Raw genomic sequence first — 20610 nt, forward strand, 5'->3', positions numbered from 1 at the left:
AAAATTAAAAAAATAAAAATAAAACAGTATGTTGCTGCATGAGTTCAGCTCAGGACAGATCAAGAAAAAAGTCAGTATATGGAGAAGTGATATATTGCTAAAGTGCAGGTGTGCTAAATTGTTGCATATATTAAGTATGCCTTTGGCCTATAGTAAGTTGTAGTGCTGCTATTATTGCACCTAGCCCTTTTGCGCAAGTAGTTAGCATTAACAGATGTGTTTACAAAAAAATGGCACCAAAAAAAGGATACATAAGTGTATCCATGTATGAAATATTGCACAAAATATGAATGCGTAACTTTTGGAATAGAAATAGAAGGCCACATAAATCCATTGGAACTAATGGTAAGTATAGAGCTTATCTATCAATCCTCTTGTCCTTGGCGATGACGTGTCACGTATCACATATGTTAGCCAAAAAATTAGCCCACAAACCAGAAAAAATTAGTATAAATCAAAAGTCTTGGAGGGATTTTTTGCATAGGGAAAAAGGTTAGCCTTATGGTGAGTTGTATTTTTCATGTACTTATTTTTGTTGTATTTATCTCAGAATCAGAATCAGAAATACTTTATTAATCCCAGAGGGGAAATTTACTGCCTAATGTGGAAGGAAAATAATGCCGACATTAATCCGGTCCCTGGTGAAAAAGAGGTTGGGAACCCCCTGTTTTAGACTGCAATATTGCTCAAATAAGGACACTTATTACATACAGTATGTCTAGCTTGTGTGCTAGTGTGTGCTTAGCTGTTGTGTAGCTGCTAGTGCCAAGTAGCTTATAGTATATAGTAGTATATATATATACAATGTTTACCTTTTGTACAAAACCCAAAATTAGTGAAGTTGGCACGTTGTGTAATTCACAAATAAAAACAGAATACAATGATTTGAAAAATCCTTTTCAACTTATATTCAATTGAATAGACTGCAAAGATTTAATGTTCGAACTGAGAAACAAAATTTTTTGGGGCATATAATCATTAACTTAGAATTTAATGGCAGCAACACATTGCAAAAAAGTTGGCACAGGGGCATTTTTACCACTGTGTTACATGGCCTTTCCTTTTAACAACACTCAGGTAACGTTAGGGAACTGAGGAGACCAATTTTTGAAGCTTTTCAGGTGGAATTCTTTCCCATTCTTGCTTGATGTACAGTTTAAGTTGTTCAACAGTCCGGAGTCTCCGTTGTGGTATTTTACGCTTCATAATGCGCCACACATTTTCAATGGGATACAGGTCTGGACTACAGGCAGGCCAGTCTAGTACCCGCACTCTTTTACTATGAATCCACGCTGCTGTAACACGTGGCTTGGCATTGTCTTGCTGAAATAAGCATGATAACTATGACAACGTTGCTTGGAAGGCAACATATGTTGCTCCAAAACCTGTATGTACCTTTCAGCAATGGTGCCTTCACAGATGTGTAAGTTACCCATGCCTTGGGCACTAATACACCCCCATACCATCACAGATGCTGGCTTTTCAACTTTGCGCCTATAACAATCCAGATGGTTCTTTTCCTCTTTGTTCCGGAGGACACTTTTTTGAAACATGTTTCAGGCATTAAGTTCCAAATGAGCTAATATTAGCAAAAAATAACAACCTTATCAAGTTCAAACGTTAAGTATCTTGTCGTTGCAGTGTATTTAATTTAATATAGGTTGAAAAGGATTTGCAAATCATTGTATTCTGTTTTATTTAGGATTTACACAATGTGCCAACTTCACTGGTTTTTGGTTTTGTAAAATACTTGACAAAAATTGAAGAAAAGACTAACCTTGTGTGCTTATTGGAGGACTTTGAGATGTTAACTGGCTGTCCAGCTTTGCACATGTAAACACACTGCAGGACTGCTTGTATCATTTTGAACTGATATCCGATATTAATTTGGAATCGGAACACCCCTGTAAAAAAGTTATGTTTATGAAAAGGGGCTTGCGTGTACCCAATCGAGAAAATACAAGTTTTGAGGACAGTTTTGTGCATTGATATTTTACATGAAATGCTACATATTACATTTGTTATGTGTAGGGGTTCCCAATAATTATCGAATCGGGTCAATAATTAGAATTATGTTGTCACACACCGGTGTGACAACATTAAAAAAATGTCAGATAACAAAATAAACGCTCCAGTGAGGCAAGACTACTCATACTGTGCAGTAGGTGGGTTAGAGTGATTAAATCAAGTGCTTCTACTTTTTGGGATTTTCCAAACTGTTTTTAGGATAATCCGACCACACAGTGTAAACAATCATGGCGTCGGTCGTCAGAGGATGCCGCCCAAACCAAATGCCCTCCAAATACTCTGTGAGGAAAGAAAAAAACACCTTGTTTGAACACATCCAACCTCATTGACCACTAACTAGAATCCACACTGTAAAAACAAAAAGCTATGGATGACTTATTCCTTTGCTACGTTAAAGTAGAGCACTGCGGTAAAATTGTGCAAGTAACATTATTGTTCATAACGCAGCATCCTAAAGGAAGCACATAGAGTCTGACGCTCTTTTTAAACTTTATTGTCGACCTTAACGTGGCAACAGCAGCCCTCATTACACGTTACAGGAGTCGGCAACCCAAAATGTTGAAAGAGCCATATTGGACCAAAAATACAAAAAACAAATCTATCTGAAGCCCCAAAAATGAAAAGCCGTATATAAGTCTTATAATGAAGGCAACACATGACGTAAGTGTCTATATTAGCTATAATAGCCTACTATCAAAATGACTACCGTAATTTCCGGACTATAAGCCGCACCTGACTATAAGCCGCACCAGCCAAATTTAGGGGAAAATACAGATTGCTCCATATATAAGCCGCACCCGACTATAAGCCGCAGGGTTTTGATGTGTAATTACCGTAGTATATAGGGGTTCCTGCTACCACGGAGGGGATTGTCGGGACAGAGATGACTGTTTGGGAACGCAAAGCGTCCCATTTATTAACTATAAATCTTTCAATCAAACTTTCACATCTTTGACATGGCGAAAGCATTCGTGCAGAGTACAAATAATACAACGGTGCAAAGTAATACAAAGTGCTCGCATGTACGTTATCAAAATAACCAGCCTACCAGTATATGAAAAGTCAGTCTTTAATCATTGTGTCATCGTCTTCCTCCTGCGTACTAAAACCACCAAAATCCTCTTCGTCGGTGTCGGAGAAGAACAGGCCGTAAATAAACCGCACCCTTGTATAAGCCGCAGGGACCAGAACGAGGGGAAAAAGTAGCGGCTTATAGTCCGGAAATTACGGTATATGTTGCCAGCTGAAGCAAATCTTTGTTGACAAAAATGTTGAAATGTAATATTTATTCTGCACATTTTTACAACATTAGAAACCATTAGTAAATCAGAGGCTACTCAGAGGGTGAGATAACTCCTGGAAATTACTGGCTTTTAATGGCCAAAGGTATAGATGTGTGTTAAGGCTGTCTTCTTTTAATAGATTTATTACAATATTTGGCAAACAACGTAATGTTTGCTGTGGTCTGGAACAACATGGCACACAAACAACTATCTGAAATGCAGCCAATATTACATACAGATAATGTGTCATGAGACATGCAAAACTAAATTATATACAAAGAGAATCAAAGTAAAGGATATTAAATGAGCTCAAATATAGCTACAAATGAGGCATAATGATGCAATATGTACATGCAGCTAGCCTAAATAGCATGTTAGCATTGATAAGCTTGCAGTCATGCACTGACCAAATACGCCTGATTAGCACTCCAACAAGTCAATAACATCAACAAAGCGCACCTTTGTGCATTCGCACACAGCATGAAACTTTTGGTGGACAAAATGAGACAAAAGAGTGAAAGATTTTACATGTAAACAAACTGTTGCGTCACAGTCCACACAATGGTGAGTTCAAGAACCGCCAAAATTAGTAGGACAAAACGATGTTCACCAAATACTCTCATCAGTGAAGCATACACACAAACATATTAAACAGTGGGCTTTCTAACAATTGGGAAGGTTTGTGTCATGATTGTCCTTAAACAAAAAACATACTAAAACAAAGAGAAAAAAAAGTCCCCCCATCTTTTTCCATTTTCAATCCTTTTTTAAAAATGCTTCAGGGAGCCACTAGGGTGGCACTATAGAGCCGCATGCGGCTCAAGAGCCTTAGGTTGCTAACGTTAGCACAACAACACACCACTTCCTCATGACGGTTATGGCGAGCAAGGTTGCAGTCAGGAACACTCAGAATTTTGAGCATCAAACATTTCATCTTTTGGTATGCATTGCTGCAATAATTATGCCAATTTGTTCGAGATCGTATTTTTCATTCTTGAATGTATTAATAATTATCTTTTCATTCATGTCACCAAAGTATTTTAATTACTAGTCTGTTCAACTCGAATGTCACAAAATTCCATACAAAAATACCTGTATGCATGTTTTTTATTTTTTAAGTACCAGTTTGGGCACCGCTCAAGCGCCGGCATTATTTTTAAAGTATCGATTTGATACTGGTATCAGTTAAAATGTCAACGACACCTACTCTTAATCAGAACCTAACTTTACTGATTTATGTATGTGTGTTAGTGGTGATGTCATATTTGGTTAGGACGCAGCTACATGTACGGTTTGTGAAATCCACCATTGTTTTACTCTTTGTTAATTCCATATGAGCACAAACAACACTCAAATTTACATTTAAAAAATAAATGAATAAGTTATCGGTACTAGTCTTGAGAAGCAGGAAGTCATCGGTTTGGGTTTGAAAAAATTGTGAATGCCTGATTATGTGTACTGACTCAGTACAGGGTGTACACCACCTTTCACCCAAAGTCAGCTGGGATAGGCTCCAGCTGGAATGTGAACATAAACAGGAAACAAGTGAGAGAATGAATGAGTACAAATTGTTTATTATTAGGTTAAATTAGCAGAAATGAAGGATTTTGCCTGTTCTAACCCCTGTCTGATTAATTGATGATTTATTAGGGCCTCAGGAAGATAATGTAGTCGATTTTCACTTTTCATGTGCTTTCTTTTTTTATTTATATTGTTTTATTAGTAAATTCTACATTACAGGAGTAAGTTACAGTATATGGTGAAACAATTATAGTACATTTACACTTATTTGTGTTATATCAATGTCCATCCCATGAAAGTGTGGATGACAAAATTGGTTTGGGGTGGAAAATTTAAAAAAATGCACGATAAGCCTTCGTGATTTGTAATACAATTTGCAAGCGTAATCCCCTTGTGTTGTCCCTCCCCAGCAGCCTCTAATCCCGCCTTGTGTTATTTCCCATGATGAAGTCGCAGGCTCGCAAAACATATCACGGGCATATCCCGGTCTCACCTGCATGTCAAACTTGAATTCGTGTCTCGTACATGAAGCTTCTTCACATTATGAAATACCATTATTATTTAATAATTTTGATTGATTACCCAACCCAACGATCCACAGAATATTGTTGTCAAAATGTTTTGTGTTAACCTGACTGTCCATTTCTTTCCATGCATTGTTCTACTCCAACCCACATCCTGCAGGACCGAGACCTGCGGCCTGAAGAAATGGAAGGTATAATTGCATCTCTGAATTATTGTCATATCATTTTAACATGACAACGTTCCGGACTTTGCCCTTACCTGCACACATTGCCATCCATCCGCTGCAAGCAGCTCCCTTAAAGGCCTACTGAAATGAAATGTTCTTATTTAAACGGGGATAGCAGGTCCATTCTATGTGTCATACTTGATCATTTCACGATATTGCCATATTTTTGCTGAAAGGATTTAGTAGAGAACATTGACGATAAAGTTCGCAACTTTTGGTCGCTGATAAAAAAGCCTTGCCTGTACCGGAAGTAGCGTGACGTCACAGGCTGTGGAGCGCCTCACATCTGCACATTGTTTACAATCATGGCCACCAGCAGCGAGAGCGATTCGGACCGAGAAAGCGACGATTACCCCATTAATTTGAGCGAGGATGAAAGATTTGTGGATGAGGAAAGTGAGAGTGAAGGATTAGAGGGCAGTGGAAGCGATTCAGATAGGGAAGATGCTGTGAGAGGCAGGTGGGACCTGATATTCAGCTGGGAATGACTAAAACAGTAAATAAACACAAGACTTATATATACTCTATTAGCCACAACACAACCAGGCTTATATTTAATATGTCACAAATTAATCCGCATAACAAACACCTCCCCCCTCCCGTCCATATAACCCACCAATACAACTCAAACACCCTCACAACACACTCAATCCCACAGCCCAAAGTAATGTTCACTTCCCCAAAGTTCATACAGCACATATGTTTCCCCAAAGTTACGTACGTGACATGCACATAGCGGCACGCACGTACGGGCAAGCGATCAAATGTTTGGAAGCCAAAGTTGCGTACTCACGGTAGCGCGTCTGCTATCCAACTCAAAGTCCTCCTGTGTTGCTGCAGCCGGCCGCTAATACATCGCTTCCCACCTACAGCTTTCTTCTTTGCTGTCTTCATTGTTCATTAAACAAATTGCAAAAGATTCACCAACACAGATGTCCAGAATACTGTGGAATTTTGCGATGAAAACAGACGACTTAATAGCTGGCCACAATGGTGTCCCAATATGTCCGCTACAATCCGTGACGTCATGCGCAAACGTCATCATACCGAGACTTTTTCAGCAGAATATTTCGCGGGAAATTTAAAATTGCACTTTACTAATCTAACTCGGCCGTATTGGCATGTGTTGCAATGTTAAGATTTCATCATTGATATATAAACTATCAGACTGCGTGGTCGGTAGTTTTGGGTTTCAGTAGGCCTTTAAGGCTGCAGTGATATTTACATCTTTGATGTACTATTTAGTTCAAACTTGACCCGTTTTTGACATTAACTTCATTTTTTTATAGCCTAAAATGCACACAACTTGAAACTAGTTTTAAAAGGTGCACTATTGTACAAATGCTACTAGGGAAGTGTGCATTTCACATTTGTACCAATACTGTAGCTGGATATCGGTACTCAACTCTACCAATTGTTGGCACTTTTTTGTGTGTACATGTTTGTGGTACTAATTTAAATGTTGATATGTTTAAAATGTTGTTTTCTTACACTTATGAGTCTTATTTGCAAGTTTGCATTATTTGCAGTTTGTCCTTGGTGGGTTGCTGTAATCAGAACATAGTCTTTGCCATCAAGTTGAATGTGCCAGTCTTGTCTTCTGTTGGGTCAGACAAAATGTTTACAATAAATGGGCTTGATCTACTAGGATCGAAATACCATGTGCTAAAAAGCATGTGCAAAGTAAAAAAAATGGCATGAGGGCATGTTGAGTGTGATCTACTAAGACTGTGTGTGCAATTGATTATTATTCAAATGAGGATTTTGCATGTACTATGCAGCTTTCACCATAGAGACACTACTTTGCTGCACATTCATGTTATCATGCTCCTACCCCTGTGGAGTTTTGCTATGTTTTGAAACATGCAGCAGACATGTGCCACTTTTGATGGGCATTTTATACTGAACAAAAATATAAACGCAGCACGTTTGTTTTTTATCTGTTGGGATTGACTTATGCACACAATGATCATGCTATTTAATCAGCATCTTGATATGCCACACGTGTGAGGTGGGATGGATTATTTTGTCAAATAAGAAATGCTCAGTAACACAGATTTAGAAACATTTGTGAACAATATTTGAGATTAATAGGTCTTTTGTATATGTAGTAAAAGTTTTGGATCTAGTAAAAGTTTTGGATCACAAAAGTGTTGCGTTTATATTTTTGTTCAGGTAGAAGCAGCACTGCAGTGCATCTACAACGGAACCCACTTTTTTAGCATGCTGAAGGTGCGCTCACGGGAAATGCTGTCACTAACTGCGAGTGTATCCTAGAATGTTCCAGACGCAAGAAACAGGCATATATCAATACATTTTTTTTTAATGCAGGAAATATTTTAATATCTCATTTATAAAAAAATGTATGTCATAAAAAAACACCAGCAGACCCCAAAACGCATCAGTTTAATTTTTTTTAATAAGCCCCTTAAGTCATTCAGCAGCTATAACATTATGCATATATATTGCTAAATAGACAATTTGTCTAATATTTTTATTCTTTACAAGCATACGTAGGACGGAGCTGCAGGGCGATCACCTTCTTTCTCACAGCCATTTCTGCGCAACCGCCAGTTTGCACTGAGACATACTAAATAAAGAGGCAAAACCTGCGGCCACAGAACAGTTTCAATCTGGATAGATCACACTGCGTGTGCTAAATTATTATGTTTCCATTTTCTCCTCGCAGTATTGTGGGCGTTGTGATAATCAGCATTTATTCTGCATATTCATGAAGGCTAAATGGATTGCACCGCTTATTTTACTCACTTAAGGGACGCAATCCTCTGCACACAAGTTTAGTAGATCAGCTTTGTGTGTGCTATCAAGTTGTACGTGTTTTAGTACACGCAAACCTTTAGTAGATCAGGCCCTAAGTGTTAGGGGTATCGTGATACAACTGTTTCCACTTCCAATAGGACACAATATTGGAGTATTGATCTGTGCTCTCTCGTAGTCTGTTATTGTCCCACTGCCTAAAAAATCTGCAGTAAACAGCCTGAATGATTACCGTCCAGTGGCACTTACACAAATCGTTATGAAGTGCTTTGAGACAGCTGGTTCGGGGGCACATCACCTCAAATCTGCCACCTGCATTGGACTCTCACCAGTTTGCGTACAGGGCCAACAGGTCTACAGAGGATGCTATCGCAACAGCCCTCCACACTGCTCTGAGCCACCTAGAGCAGCAGGGGAGCTATGCAAGGCTACTTTTGGTTGATTTTAGCTCTGCGTTCAATACAATCCTCCCCCACAGACTGGTGCCCAAACTGACGGGGCTGGGACTGTCTTCCTCCATCTGCCACTGGATCCTGGACTTCCTGACAAATCGCTCTCAGAGGGTGAGAGTAGGCTCCCACCTCTCAACATCCATCAGCATCAGCACCGGCTCCCCCCAGGGCTGCGTGCTAAGCCCCCTACTCTACACCCTCTACACTCATGACTACACCCCTGCTCATGCCAGCAATACCACTATTAAGTTTGCAGACAACACCACAGAAGTGGGACTCATTTCTGGGAGGGATGAGTCTGCCTACAGAAATGAAGTGGAGCGGCTGACTGGGTGGTGCAGGGAAAACAACCTGGTCCTTAACACCACCAAGACGAAGGAGCTGATCATGGATTTCCGGAAGAAAAAAACAATAAACATCCAACCACTGTACATCAATGGGGACTATGTGGAAAGGGTCTCTAACTTCAGGTTCCTGGAGATCCAGATAGAGGAAGACCTGTCGTGGAGTATGAACACCTCAGGGACCATCAAAAAGGCACAGCAGAGACTTTACTTTCTGAGACCCCTCAAAAAGAACAAAACACAAAAACTGCTTGTTGAGTTGAGTTGAGTTTGAGTTTATTTCGAACATGCAAGCATACAACATGATACATCACAATTTCCAGTTTCACAATTTCCTTGTGTCCTATCGCTGCTCAATAGAGAGTGTGCTGACATACTGCATGTGTGCAGTATGTCTCTCTGCAGTACGGCAGCAGAGAGAAATGCACTTCAGACGGTCATAAAAACTGCCATGAAGATCACTGGCTGCTCTCTCCCCTCCCTAGATGAACTGTACAGTGCCAGGTGCCTCAAAAAGGCCCAAAACATCATAAGGGACCCATCTCACCCTGGACATAAACTTTTTGAACTGCTGCCCTCGGGCAGGAGATACAGGACAATAAAATGCCGGACAAACAGACTTAAGAACACTTTTTACCGGAGAGCAATAGTGTCGCTGAACACAAGACTACAATAATGACTGTGCATGTGAGCTGTGTGCTCGGTATTTTTATGTATTTTATGTATTTTTATCTATTTATCTATGTTCTTATGTTTTTATGTGTTATGAATTTGCACTAAATTAGTTTTGCTTGCAATTTCATTGTACAATGACAATACAGATATATTCTATTCAATTCTATGTATTCTATTCTATTCTAGTTGTTGCATTTTTCCTTGTTTCTTGCAAAACAAAGAGAGCATAGTCTACCAAGTCAAGTTTTTAATGTGTCAAACATACTTGTTCAATAAATCTGATTCTGATTCTGATACAATATCCGCAGGAATCACACTTCTATTATTCTGTAGTGTGGAATGTTGGAAAAGGTTTGATCAAGTGAAATTAGTCAGAGAACAATGTTAGGTATGAACAAGAGGACATTTAGATGTTAACTGGCTGGCCAGCAATGCAGGATTGCTTGGATCATTATATGTCAAAGAAGTTGAGATTCAAAGAACAAAATACAGTTTTTTGGGTTAAATGATTGATAAAAATATGTCATGAAAATTACATATAATGTTAAAATGTTTAAAACTATTGCTATTTTACATAAGGTGAAATAATTACTAAATTAAAAACATTGTATATTTTCTATGAATCCCTGATGCTCCATATCTAACATATTGTTATGTGTGCAGGAGGGAGTTGACGGCACAGACACAAGGGGGCAGTATAGCTCTATGTATGTTATTATATATATTATCATATATATAATAATCAACAATAATACTATAAATAAACTTGAGAATGGAGTGTGACTAATTCAAAAGTGTGTGTGTGAGGCTATGTGTGTGATTAGCTGTAGTGTTTTACCAAATGTTGAACGAGGAGAAGGAACAAGGCAGGAAGGCAGTCCGTGACCAGGCGGGGATAGTCAGGGCGAATGGCGAGGCGTCAGAGGTCCGTGTCCAAGCGGAGGTCGATGATGAAGAGAGGCAGTCCAGAATCCAGAGGGGAACAACAGGGGATCACAGGAGAAACTCAGGAAAGCACTGCGGGAGGACAACACGGACACCAGACACGGAAACAAGGAAGTCACAGGGGGAGAGCGAGTACACAGGATAGAAGCCAGAGAAGGGGTGCTTACTAGGGTACAGAAGACTAAGTTCCGGCCAGGATCCTTGGGTCCACTGGTCTAAATACAGCTCGCCCTCATCAGTCCCAGGTGTGTTGATTGCTGATCGCCCACAGTCTTGCCGGCATGTGGGCGTGATGCGGCCAGCACGTGCAGGGGCGTGTCTCGGCGCTCTGCCGGAGGAGGTGCTGGCAGACCCAGCTGCCGGAGAAAAGCTGGTTTGAACCCGCACCGTGACAGTACCCCCCTCCTTATGGACAGATTCCAGATGTCCTAGGACTGAAAGCAGAACAACGAGATCAAGAGACAAGGGAGGGCGGAGGGGGGAACTGGTGGTGGGTCGCCGGCCCAAATGTCCCCGAAACCATCGGTGACGAGTCTGGTGGCGGCAGCGAGTAGACCGCCGCTGCAGCCGGCGAGTCGAACAGCCAAGGAACAGCCACCTTCTAGGCCATCGGGAAGGTGGACGCGAGTGGCGCCATAACCATAACAGCCCACGAGTACCACGCCCATGTCCTGGGCGTAACTGCTGTTGCCACAAAAAGCGTCCATGCACTGGCCACAGAGGGCGTGTCTTGCCGGCATGTGGGCGTGATGCGGCCAGTGTCTCGGCGCGCTGCCAGCAGAGGTGCTAGCGGACCCAGCTGCCGGAGAAAAGCGAGTTTGAGGCCGCGCCATAACACATATTGCATTGAAGTGTATGAAAAGATATGACTTTGAGTAAGCTGATGTTTTTGTTCATTTTTTGTTGTTGAGTTGAACAGAGAATATTGTATTTGTGTAACTAGTGGCCGGATATTATACGTTTATACTTATTTCTGCTCCTTTTTATTCATTATTTATGTTAATGTCCATCCATCTTCTTCCGCTTATCCGAGGTCGGGTCGCGGGGGCAGCAGCCTAAGTAGGGAAGCCCAGACTTTCCTCTCCCCAGACACTTCGTCCAGCTCTTCCCAGGGGATCCCGAGGCATTCCCAGGCCAGCCGGGAGACATAGTCTTCCCAACGTGTCCTGGGTCTTCCCCGTGGCCTCTTACCGGTTAGAAGGGAGGCGTTTGGGTGGCATCCTGACCAGATGCCCTAACCACCTCATCTGACTCCTCTCGATGTGGAGGAGCAGCGGCTTTACTTTGAGCTTCTCCCGGATGGCAGAGCTTATCACCCTATCTCTAAGGGAGAGCCCTGCCACCCGGCGGAGGGAACTCATTTCGGCCGCTTGTACCCGTGATCTTGTCTTTTCGGTCATAACCCAAAGCTTATGACCATAGGTGAGGATGGGAGCGTAGATCGACCGGTAAATTGAGAGCTTTGCCTTCCGGCTCAGCTCCTTTTTAACCACAACGGATCGATACAGCGTCCGCATTACTGAAGATGCCGCAACGATAAGCCTGTCAATCTCACGAACCACTCTTCCCTCACTCGTGAACAAGACTCAGAGGTACTTGAACTCCTCCACTTGGGGCAGTGTCTCCTCCCCAACCCGGAGATGGCACTCCACCCTTTTCCGGGCGAGAACCATGGACTCTGACTATTTTAATGTCGTCTCAAATGTTTCTATTAAATATTGAGTACATTAAATAAATATAAAAAATTGTTGGAATGGAAATATTGGATATTTTACTCGCAAGCCAATATCGTCCGATACCTAATTTTTTGCTGATATCGAACAGGGACGCCCCTAGTAAGTATTGTCCTTATTACACACCAGCTGTTTGATTGAAACGTGCATCTTACGAAATTTAGAGGTGTTGAAATTGCCATGTAAAATTGCTAATGCTCATCTTTAGCATGTATATGTAGCTAGCGTATTTTAAAAAGGGCTGTTATAAGGCATGCTTGCTTTTTCGGTATGGAACATTGTAGCATTAATTAGAGACAGTGTTTGAGCCTATGCAGAGTCTGCAACCCGACATGACATCACAAGCAACAATAACAGCACAATTGTTGTAAAGACTTCTTCTCGACTGTGCATCCCAAAATGTCAGTAATCAGATTTGACTGTCATGAGACCTGCATAGCGTGTCACCAACAAACTGGCAGCAATCAGGCATGTGTGAAACGACTGCCTCTCCTGTACAAGCCTGGGGTTAGGAAATGCTTATGTCTTATGTAAAACAGGACATGATCATGCATGTGGAATTGCAAGAGATCTCCCCCCCCCCCCCCAATAATGTACCTTGATGGTTAGAAAAGCGCTACACAAGTATAACCCATTTAATGAGTAAAACCCATGCCCCCACCCAAATTATTTATACTTTGCACATAATTTGTAAAAAAAAAAAAAAAAAAAAAAAAGGGTATTGCCAGGCTGGAAATGCCACAAGAAAGTGGTGAAATGCTCTCTTAATAGATAAAAAAAAACATACAAATATAAATCACAATGCCATATTTACAAAGTAATTATAAGATATTTTAACACACTTTTTCTCCTGCAGAGCTGCGTGAGGCGTTCAGGGAGTTTGACAAGGACAAGGATGGCTTCATCAGTTGCAAGGACCTTGGCGAGTGCATGAGGACGATGGGATACATGCCGACTGAGATGGAACTGATCGAGCTCAGCCAGCAGATCTGTAAGCTCACTGTAAAGCGAGAGAGAGAGTTAGAGAGGACAAGAGAGAAACTGGATTCAAAAATCCAGAAATCCATGATTTAGGAAAACAGGATGCACAGGAGATAAAAAACTTTTAAAAAAAACTTAGATGGCGACTTAGACATAGTGCTATCTTAGACACCAGCATTTTAATATGGGTGTCCCGATCCAATATCAGTAAAAACATGTACCGGCTTGCCCCTAAAATCTCTGATGAAATCTCTGATACAAGCAATCTTGCAGTGTGTTTTACTCGTGCAACGCTGGGCAGCCAGTTAACATCTAAATGTCCTCCAATGAGCACACACGTTGGGTCTTTTCTTGTTTTTTTAGTCAAGTCATTTACAAAAGGTAAACATGGTAAGCTATAGGCTACTAAGAGCTCGAAGCTAAACAACAGCTAAGCACACAAGCTAGACATACAGTATCTATTAAGTGTCCTTTATTAAACAACATTGCAGTCTAAAACAGCACATTTGTCAACATAAATACGTATCAAATAATTACGGTTTCATATTACTTACAAATACAAAGTCTCCAAAGCAGAAAACGTATTAGAAAGTATAAACAAATGCGTCGGCATCATTTAACTTACTGCATCATGAGCTTAACGTCATTAATTATTTTGAAAATACCACTCCACTTCACTCAAAGGCAGCATAAGTCCATCCCAAACAGTTAAAAGTAAATAGGTTAGTGGTTTTCATACCTAGTATTGTCTTCTGTTTGACTAATTTCCCTTAATCAAACCTTTTCCGACATTCCAACAAGTATGTATGATTTCTCCTGATATCGTATTAGAAAAATCAATACCAAAACATACTCAAGGATGTAATATCGATGTCAGTAAATAATCAAGGCTCTAATATTCGTATTGCATCGGAAGTGAAAAAGTTGTATCGGGACATCTCTACTTTTTACTCTGAATTTCATTTGAAAGGGTATTTTTCTTACACAATTTGTTAAATTTTTTAGGAGTGGTACAGCATGACGACTCAGCAACAACCTGCATCAAAAGTGCAGACTTCAGGCAAAGCAAAGCAAGTTTATTTATAGAGCACAATTCGTACACAAGACAATTCAAAGTTCATTACAGAAAATTACATCAAGGCAAAAATGAAATAATTATGATTCAAATTAAAATCATAAAGTCAAATCATCATTAACACAATATAATTCAAATTACAATCAAAGAGTGTAATTAATATAATTTAAATGTTTGTATGCATAATTAAATAAAAGTGTTTTGAACAATGCCAACGTAGAGGCATGTCTTACCTCTTCTGGAAGACTATTCCAGATTTTAAAAGCATGAAACTGAAACGCAGCCTCACCCTGTTTCGTCCTGACTCTTGGCACTGCAACTTTGCGGTTCCTTGAATAGCTGCCAGCATCTTCCGAAATTGTCGATACACCAGGGCAACGCTTACTCCAATCAACAGATGTCTTGTTATCATGATTCCAAATAGGTGGAGGTCTTCAATGTCCTTGACTGAAATAATCGCTAAGGACAAGACACTTAAATTCTGCCAAGGGTCCATCGTGTGCATAGCAACAAATGCTTAGTGAAACCTGAGCTTCTTGTTGAGAAGATCTTGTAAATTTTGCTGAGACAGTTTATCAGTTCCATTGTTTAGATCTTAGAGAGCAGTTCAAAAAATGATAGTTAAGACAAGAAAAAGAAGCAAAGCATGAGAGATAAGGGAGAGGGAAGGAAAGTGTCCGCCTTTGCTGAGAGCCAGAGATAAAAGATTAAACAATTAATCAAAGCAACATAGTAGAAATCAAAGCTTTTTTTCGACTAAAATTCATTAATCGTTGGAACTTTACCAAGCAAAATTCAACTGTTTAGCATTCTAGCGCACAGCTAAGCTAGCGGTAGTAAGCTCTTACATTAACTATGCATGTTGCCTGTAATGTCTGGCCTCGAATGTTATTTAAATCAAACACAAAGAATACTATCTACAAATACATTATGAAAACGATGAATATTGACAACAAATTCGCAAAATCACAAGCTGATGCAAAATTCATATCAACATTTTGAAATATCTGACGTGAAATCAAGCATTTTATCATTTAGCATCATTCAACTTACTTCATCATGAGCTTGACCTAATTATTGAGGCCACTAGGTGTCACCAAAAGAACAAACACCCCTCCATTTCAACTTAAAGACAGCATAAGTCCATTTCAGATGGTTAATAACAAATACGTTAGTGTTTTTCATACATACCATTGTTCTCTATTTGATTAATTTCACTTAATAAAAGGTTTTCTACTATTCCACAATACAAAATAATAAAATTTTGTATGATTCCTGTGATATTGTATCGGCCGATACTCAAGCCTCCTCGTATCAAACGTGAAAAAGTTGTATGGGGACTTCCCTACTGAAACCCCAACCCTGGACTACAAAATGACTGAGCAAGTTGTAGTTTCCACTATGTTTTTTGCCCTCTAGGTGGCGGCAGAGTAGACTTTGAAGACTTTGTGGAGTTGATGGGTCCAAAGATGCTGGCTGAGACCGCAGACATGATTGGAGTCAAAGAGCTTCGGGACGCCTTTAAAGAGGTCTGCTTTATGATGACAGCCTGCCAGAATATACTTGATTTGTTCTCTCCTAATTCCCTCTTCCGCGCCCTCACTGTCCTAGTTTGACTCCGATGGTGACGGTCAGATCAGCCTTGGGGAGCTAAGAGAAGCCATGAAGAAGCTGATGGGCGAGCAACTCAACCACCGTGAGATAGATGAGATCCTGCGTGACGTCGACCTCAACGGGGACGGAGAGGTAGACTTTGAGGGTGAGCAAGAATGAGGGGGATTTGACATCACTTAGGCCATGTCTACACCAAGTCGTTAAACCCCTTAAACGAATAATTATTTAGCCTAAGGCCCCGTTTACACTAAGCCAGATAAGGTTATCCAGGGTAAATCACACCTAACCTTAACCGTGTCCACACATAACAATGCCACCGTTTAAGACCCTCCGTCCGCCGGCGCAACGCGACCTAGTATGCATGTGCGAAAAAAATAAAATCTATATGCTCCAAACTCTCCAGTAGATTACTTGACTTCACTGGGAAGTTGTTTAAAATAGCTATATTGTAAATAGTTTGCTGTGCATTTTACATTTGTTTGCTGTGTTTTGTGCAAGTTTTTAAATTAAAATGTATCTCCTTTGAACAATATCCAGTGTTGTGGTATTTCAATTAACTAGAATCCTGTGTGCTGTGGGGAATTGTAGGGAATCACACCTGAGCCATCATAAATTAATAAAATCTTTATTAGACATGAGAAAGTAGACAATGCAATAAACAGTTTGGGACACGAGGGGATGGTTCCATCTTTCAGCTGCGTGCTAATGGCGGAGTTAGCGAAGATGCGGGCATCATGCCTGCCATTTCACAGTCACATCCATAAAGCAATATTTGTAGTCACACACTGCCTATCACGATCACATCCACATCACTGAAACGTGTCTTTAGTTTTGTTAGTTTTAAGGCAGACTGTGCAGCAACATACTGACACTTCCGATGTGTGGGCTTAATTAGTTGCTTCCTCTCCGAACTCACCAGTCCATACAAAGCTAAGTGCCGGAGATTCAAGAATTACACGGCTGACTTACCTGTGTAAAAAATTATCCAAGGAGGGGGACTTTAAACAATGGTTTAGTGTGGCCTTAGGCCATATCTACACTAAGTCGTTTAACCCCTTAAACGAAAAATTATTTAGCCTAAACCCCGTCTCAGCCACACTAAACCATCGTCTGCATCTTTATGAAGGCAGACTGCTGTCTCACATTGGAGACGCAATGCTCTGCGCTCAGTCTTAATTAATCAGGTTAGCGTGTGCTATCAAGTTTGCACGTGTTTAAATAACAAAAACCTTTAGTAGATTAGGCTCATACTTATATAGGTTATGTCAGCAGGCTGATGCAGGCTCACCCACATTTTGGAGCTAAAAGTTGGTGTTCCAAAATGTACTGAAACTCGTTAATTCAAGCCTAAAATCACAACTATGTCTATTTTGGGGGGAATCTTACCTGTAGACATATTTTGTTAGGTCCAGCACTATGAAATAATTGCCAACGTTTTTCAGCATTAGAGGGCCCTTTAAGATCCTGCAACTAGGGATGTATCATGTGTGTATGCTTACATGTTCGAAATAAACTCTAACTCAACTCAACTCAACATAAGAACATTCTAATCCGAGTTATGATCAGAATCAATACATTTTTGCCAATGTACACGTGGCTATTGTCCAGTTACATAGATATGTTTAAGATGCAAAATTCAGTTCAAAATGCTTTGATCTTTGATTTGCATATTTTCTTCTTGCAGAGTTTGTGAGGATGATGTCTCGCTGAACAAAAGCATCTTTGCTGCACTGAATGAGGACTGCACTCCGTCGTCTTGTAACTCTCACTTCCTTGTGCCCCGCCTTCCAGTCTCTCAGAGTGTGAGAGACCCCTCTGTACGTGTGTTTGTGTCACGTGAATGTTTACCGTGCTAAAGGTTGGAACATGGAATGCATGGCGGATGTGAAGAAGGAAAGAGATTACATTGAATGTAACAATTTAAACTGACACCAGCATACGTGATGCATATTGTGTAGTACAGGTCTAAAAACGGTAAAAAGAAATGGAATGAGAGTTATTTAATAGCACATGGTTAATAAAAATAAACACGATTGTATTAATGCAATGCTAGCAATGTAATTCCAGAATTTACCCCAATAAATGATTGGTACTGTCAGAGAGATAATAATTTTGCAATATTTTTATTCCAATGTCGTATGCTGTGTTGTTGGACTGCAGTACTACCCAAGTGTTTTTCCATTATGTTGCCTTTTTTTCCACAGGCATTTCAATATTATCTTCACTTTTAATCGTACGCAAAATATGCTTGTCACACAAACTACATAACAGTAAATGTGTTGGGGGTGCCATTTGTTTACATTATGGCAATAAACGCAATACCTCTTTATTTTTCCTTGGTCTGGTGGGAATGTATCAATATTGTCTCAAATAAATATATTTTAACTCTTTCAAGAAATATATGTTCTATTTTTACATTTTGTGCAACGGCATAGTGAAATACTCATTCTAAATAAAAATAAATAACATTAAAGCGCTCTGTTGTCCGAATGATTAGTGTGTGATACTCTGATGAGCTTTTACCTCTTTATTTCTTTTTTTGTGGCACAAGGTGTTCTTTGTCCATATGTCCCTCCATCTTTTGAAAGTTAACTTTGTTTATTTGTCTTTTATTATTTTGCCTTAAAACAAAAACCACACTTTATTTTATGTTGTGCATCATCTACAATCATTATATAAGGCAACATGTCTTTCTCTTTTCTATGCGTACAAAATATTGTTTTCTTTAAATGCTAGCAAGAGGCAGCTACCAATGCAGGTAATAGTGATTTACCTATTTTGCCTATATGCCATCTAAAAAAACCCTTCAACTTCATGAAAGCCAACAACAACATTCTTATATGTTTGAGCCTGAATATACAAAGGATGAGCTACACGTTTTAGAAGCTGGGTGCTAAGCAGATCAATCTATAGTGAAACGCTAAGCATCATGGAGCAGTAGTGCTTAGTGCTCAACAAGAAATACAAAATTACATAATTAAACAATCACTAACTGTACAATGCTTGCTCTCACTGGGATACTGATTGATGTGATGGTTGTATATTTCAGCAAAATGCGTGTGCTCCCCATATAGATTGTGAATTCAATATAATCCTTACTCTTCAGGTAAAAAAAATGCTGGGAGCAAAAAAGCTTCTTTTGGCGTCTTTCTAGCGATGTTTTCGGGTGTAGGTTGAATTTCAATGTTGACCAACTTCACGGCTTATGGCCTCAACCTTCTACAAAACTTTACTTAACGTTTGAACTGGAAAACGGTATTTTTTGAAAATATTAGCTCATTTTAAATTTGATGCCTGCAACATGTTTCAAAAAAGCTGGCACAAGTGGCAAAAAAGACTGAGAAAGTTGAGGAATGCTCATCAAACACTTATTTGGAACATCCCACAGGTGAACAGACTAATTGGGAACAGGTGGGTGCCATGATTGGGTATACAATCAGCTTCCATTAAATGCTCAGTCATTCACAAACAAGGATGGGGCGAGGGTCACCACTTTGTGAACAAATTCGTGAGCAAATTGTCTATCAGTTTAAGAACAACATATCTCAACGAGCTATTGTAAGGAATTTAGGGATTTCACCATCTACGGTCCGTAATATCATCAAAAGTTTCAGATAATCTGGAGAAATCACTGCTTCGCTGGCCTGAGCTCATCTAAGATGGACTGATGCAAAGATGAAAAGTGTTCTGTGGTCGGATGAGTCCAAATTTCAAATAGTTTTTGGAAACTGTGGACGTCGTGTCCTCCGGACCAAAGAGGAAAAGAACAATCCGGACTGTTATAGGCGCAAAGTTCAAAAGCCAGCATCTGTGATGGTATGGGTGTGTATTAGTGCACAAGGCATGGGTAATTTACACATCTGTGAAGGCACCATTAATGCTGAAATGTACATACAGGTTTTGGAGCAATATATGTTGCCATCCAAGCAACGTTATCATGGACGCCCCTGCTTATTTCAGCAAGACAATGCCTAGCCACGTGTTACAACAGCGTGGCTCCATAGTAAAAGAGTGTGAGTACGAGACTGGCCTGCCTGTAGTCCAGACCTGTCTCCCATTGAAAATGTGTGGCCCAGCCCTAAATGCAAAAATCTGTCAATGTCGGTACACTGGGCCCAGTTCCTTTAGCCTCTAAAGGCCTTAGTGGCCACATGCATGGACAGCACCTTTTAGCTCTTATTTCCAAAATAGTGTACACTACTGAATTGGGGTCTTATGCTGACATATTGCTATCTGGTGGTGTCAGAAGAGTATAACATACAATTGAATTTGGAAAAAAAAGTGTAAAAATAAAAATTTGCATGTCACTACACATAAAGTACACATTTGTTACTTATGGACTAAGTACATCATATAAAAAGAGGATTTTTAGTTTTTATTCTAATTAGGGTCCAATAAGCCCAAATAGCAAAGAGAAATAAAAAAAATAA

General features: G+C 40.0%; 1 protein-coding gene across 4 annotated transcripts in view; it reads left to right on the forward strand.

The window, feature by feature from the left end:
* Positions 1 to 18653, forward strand: part of LOC133633783 (calcium-binding protein 2-like) — a 72855-nt gene extending 54202 nt beyond the window's left edge. For 2 of the 4 annotated variants that reach the window (XM_062026473.1, XM_062026476.1), the window contains 5 exons: positions 5517 to 5547; positions 13367 to 13501; positions 15986 to 16095; positions 16178 to 16325; positions 17865 to 18650. In XM_062026473.1, coding sequence (XP_061882457.1) covers positions 5517 to 5547; positions 13367 to 13501; positions 15986 to 16095; positions 16178 to 16325; positions 17865 to 17890 — 450 coding nt within the window. In that variant the 3' untranslated portion in view covers positions 17891 to 18650. Of the gene's footprint in view, positions 1 to 5516; positions 5548 to 13366; positions 13502 to 15985; positions 16096 to 16177; positions 16326 to 17864 lie in introns of all 4 variants that reach the window. The other 2 variants (XM_062026472.1, XM_062026474.1) reach the window with 2 other exon arrangements.
* Positions 18654 to 20610: the final 1957 nt, after the last annotated feature.

This window comes from Entelurus aequoreus, linkage group LG18, assembly GCF_033978785.1.
Source record: "Entelurus aequoreus isolate RoL-2023_Sb linkage group LG18, RoL_Eaeq_v1.1, whole genome shotgun sequence".
Lineage (NCBI taxonomy): Eukaryota > Metazoa > Chordata > Actinopteri > Syngnathiformes > Syngnathidae > Entelurus > Entelurus aequoreus.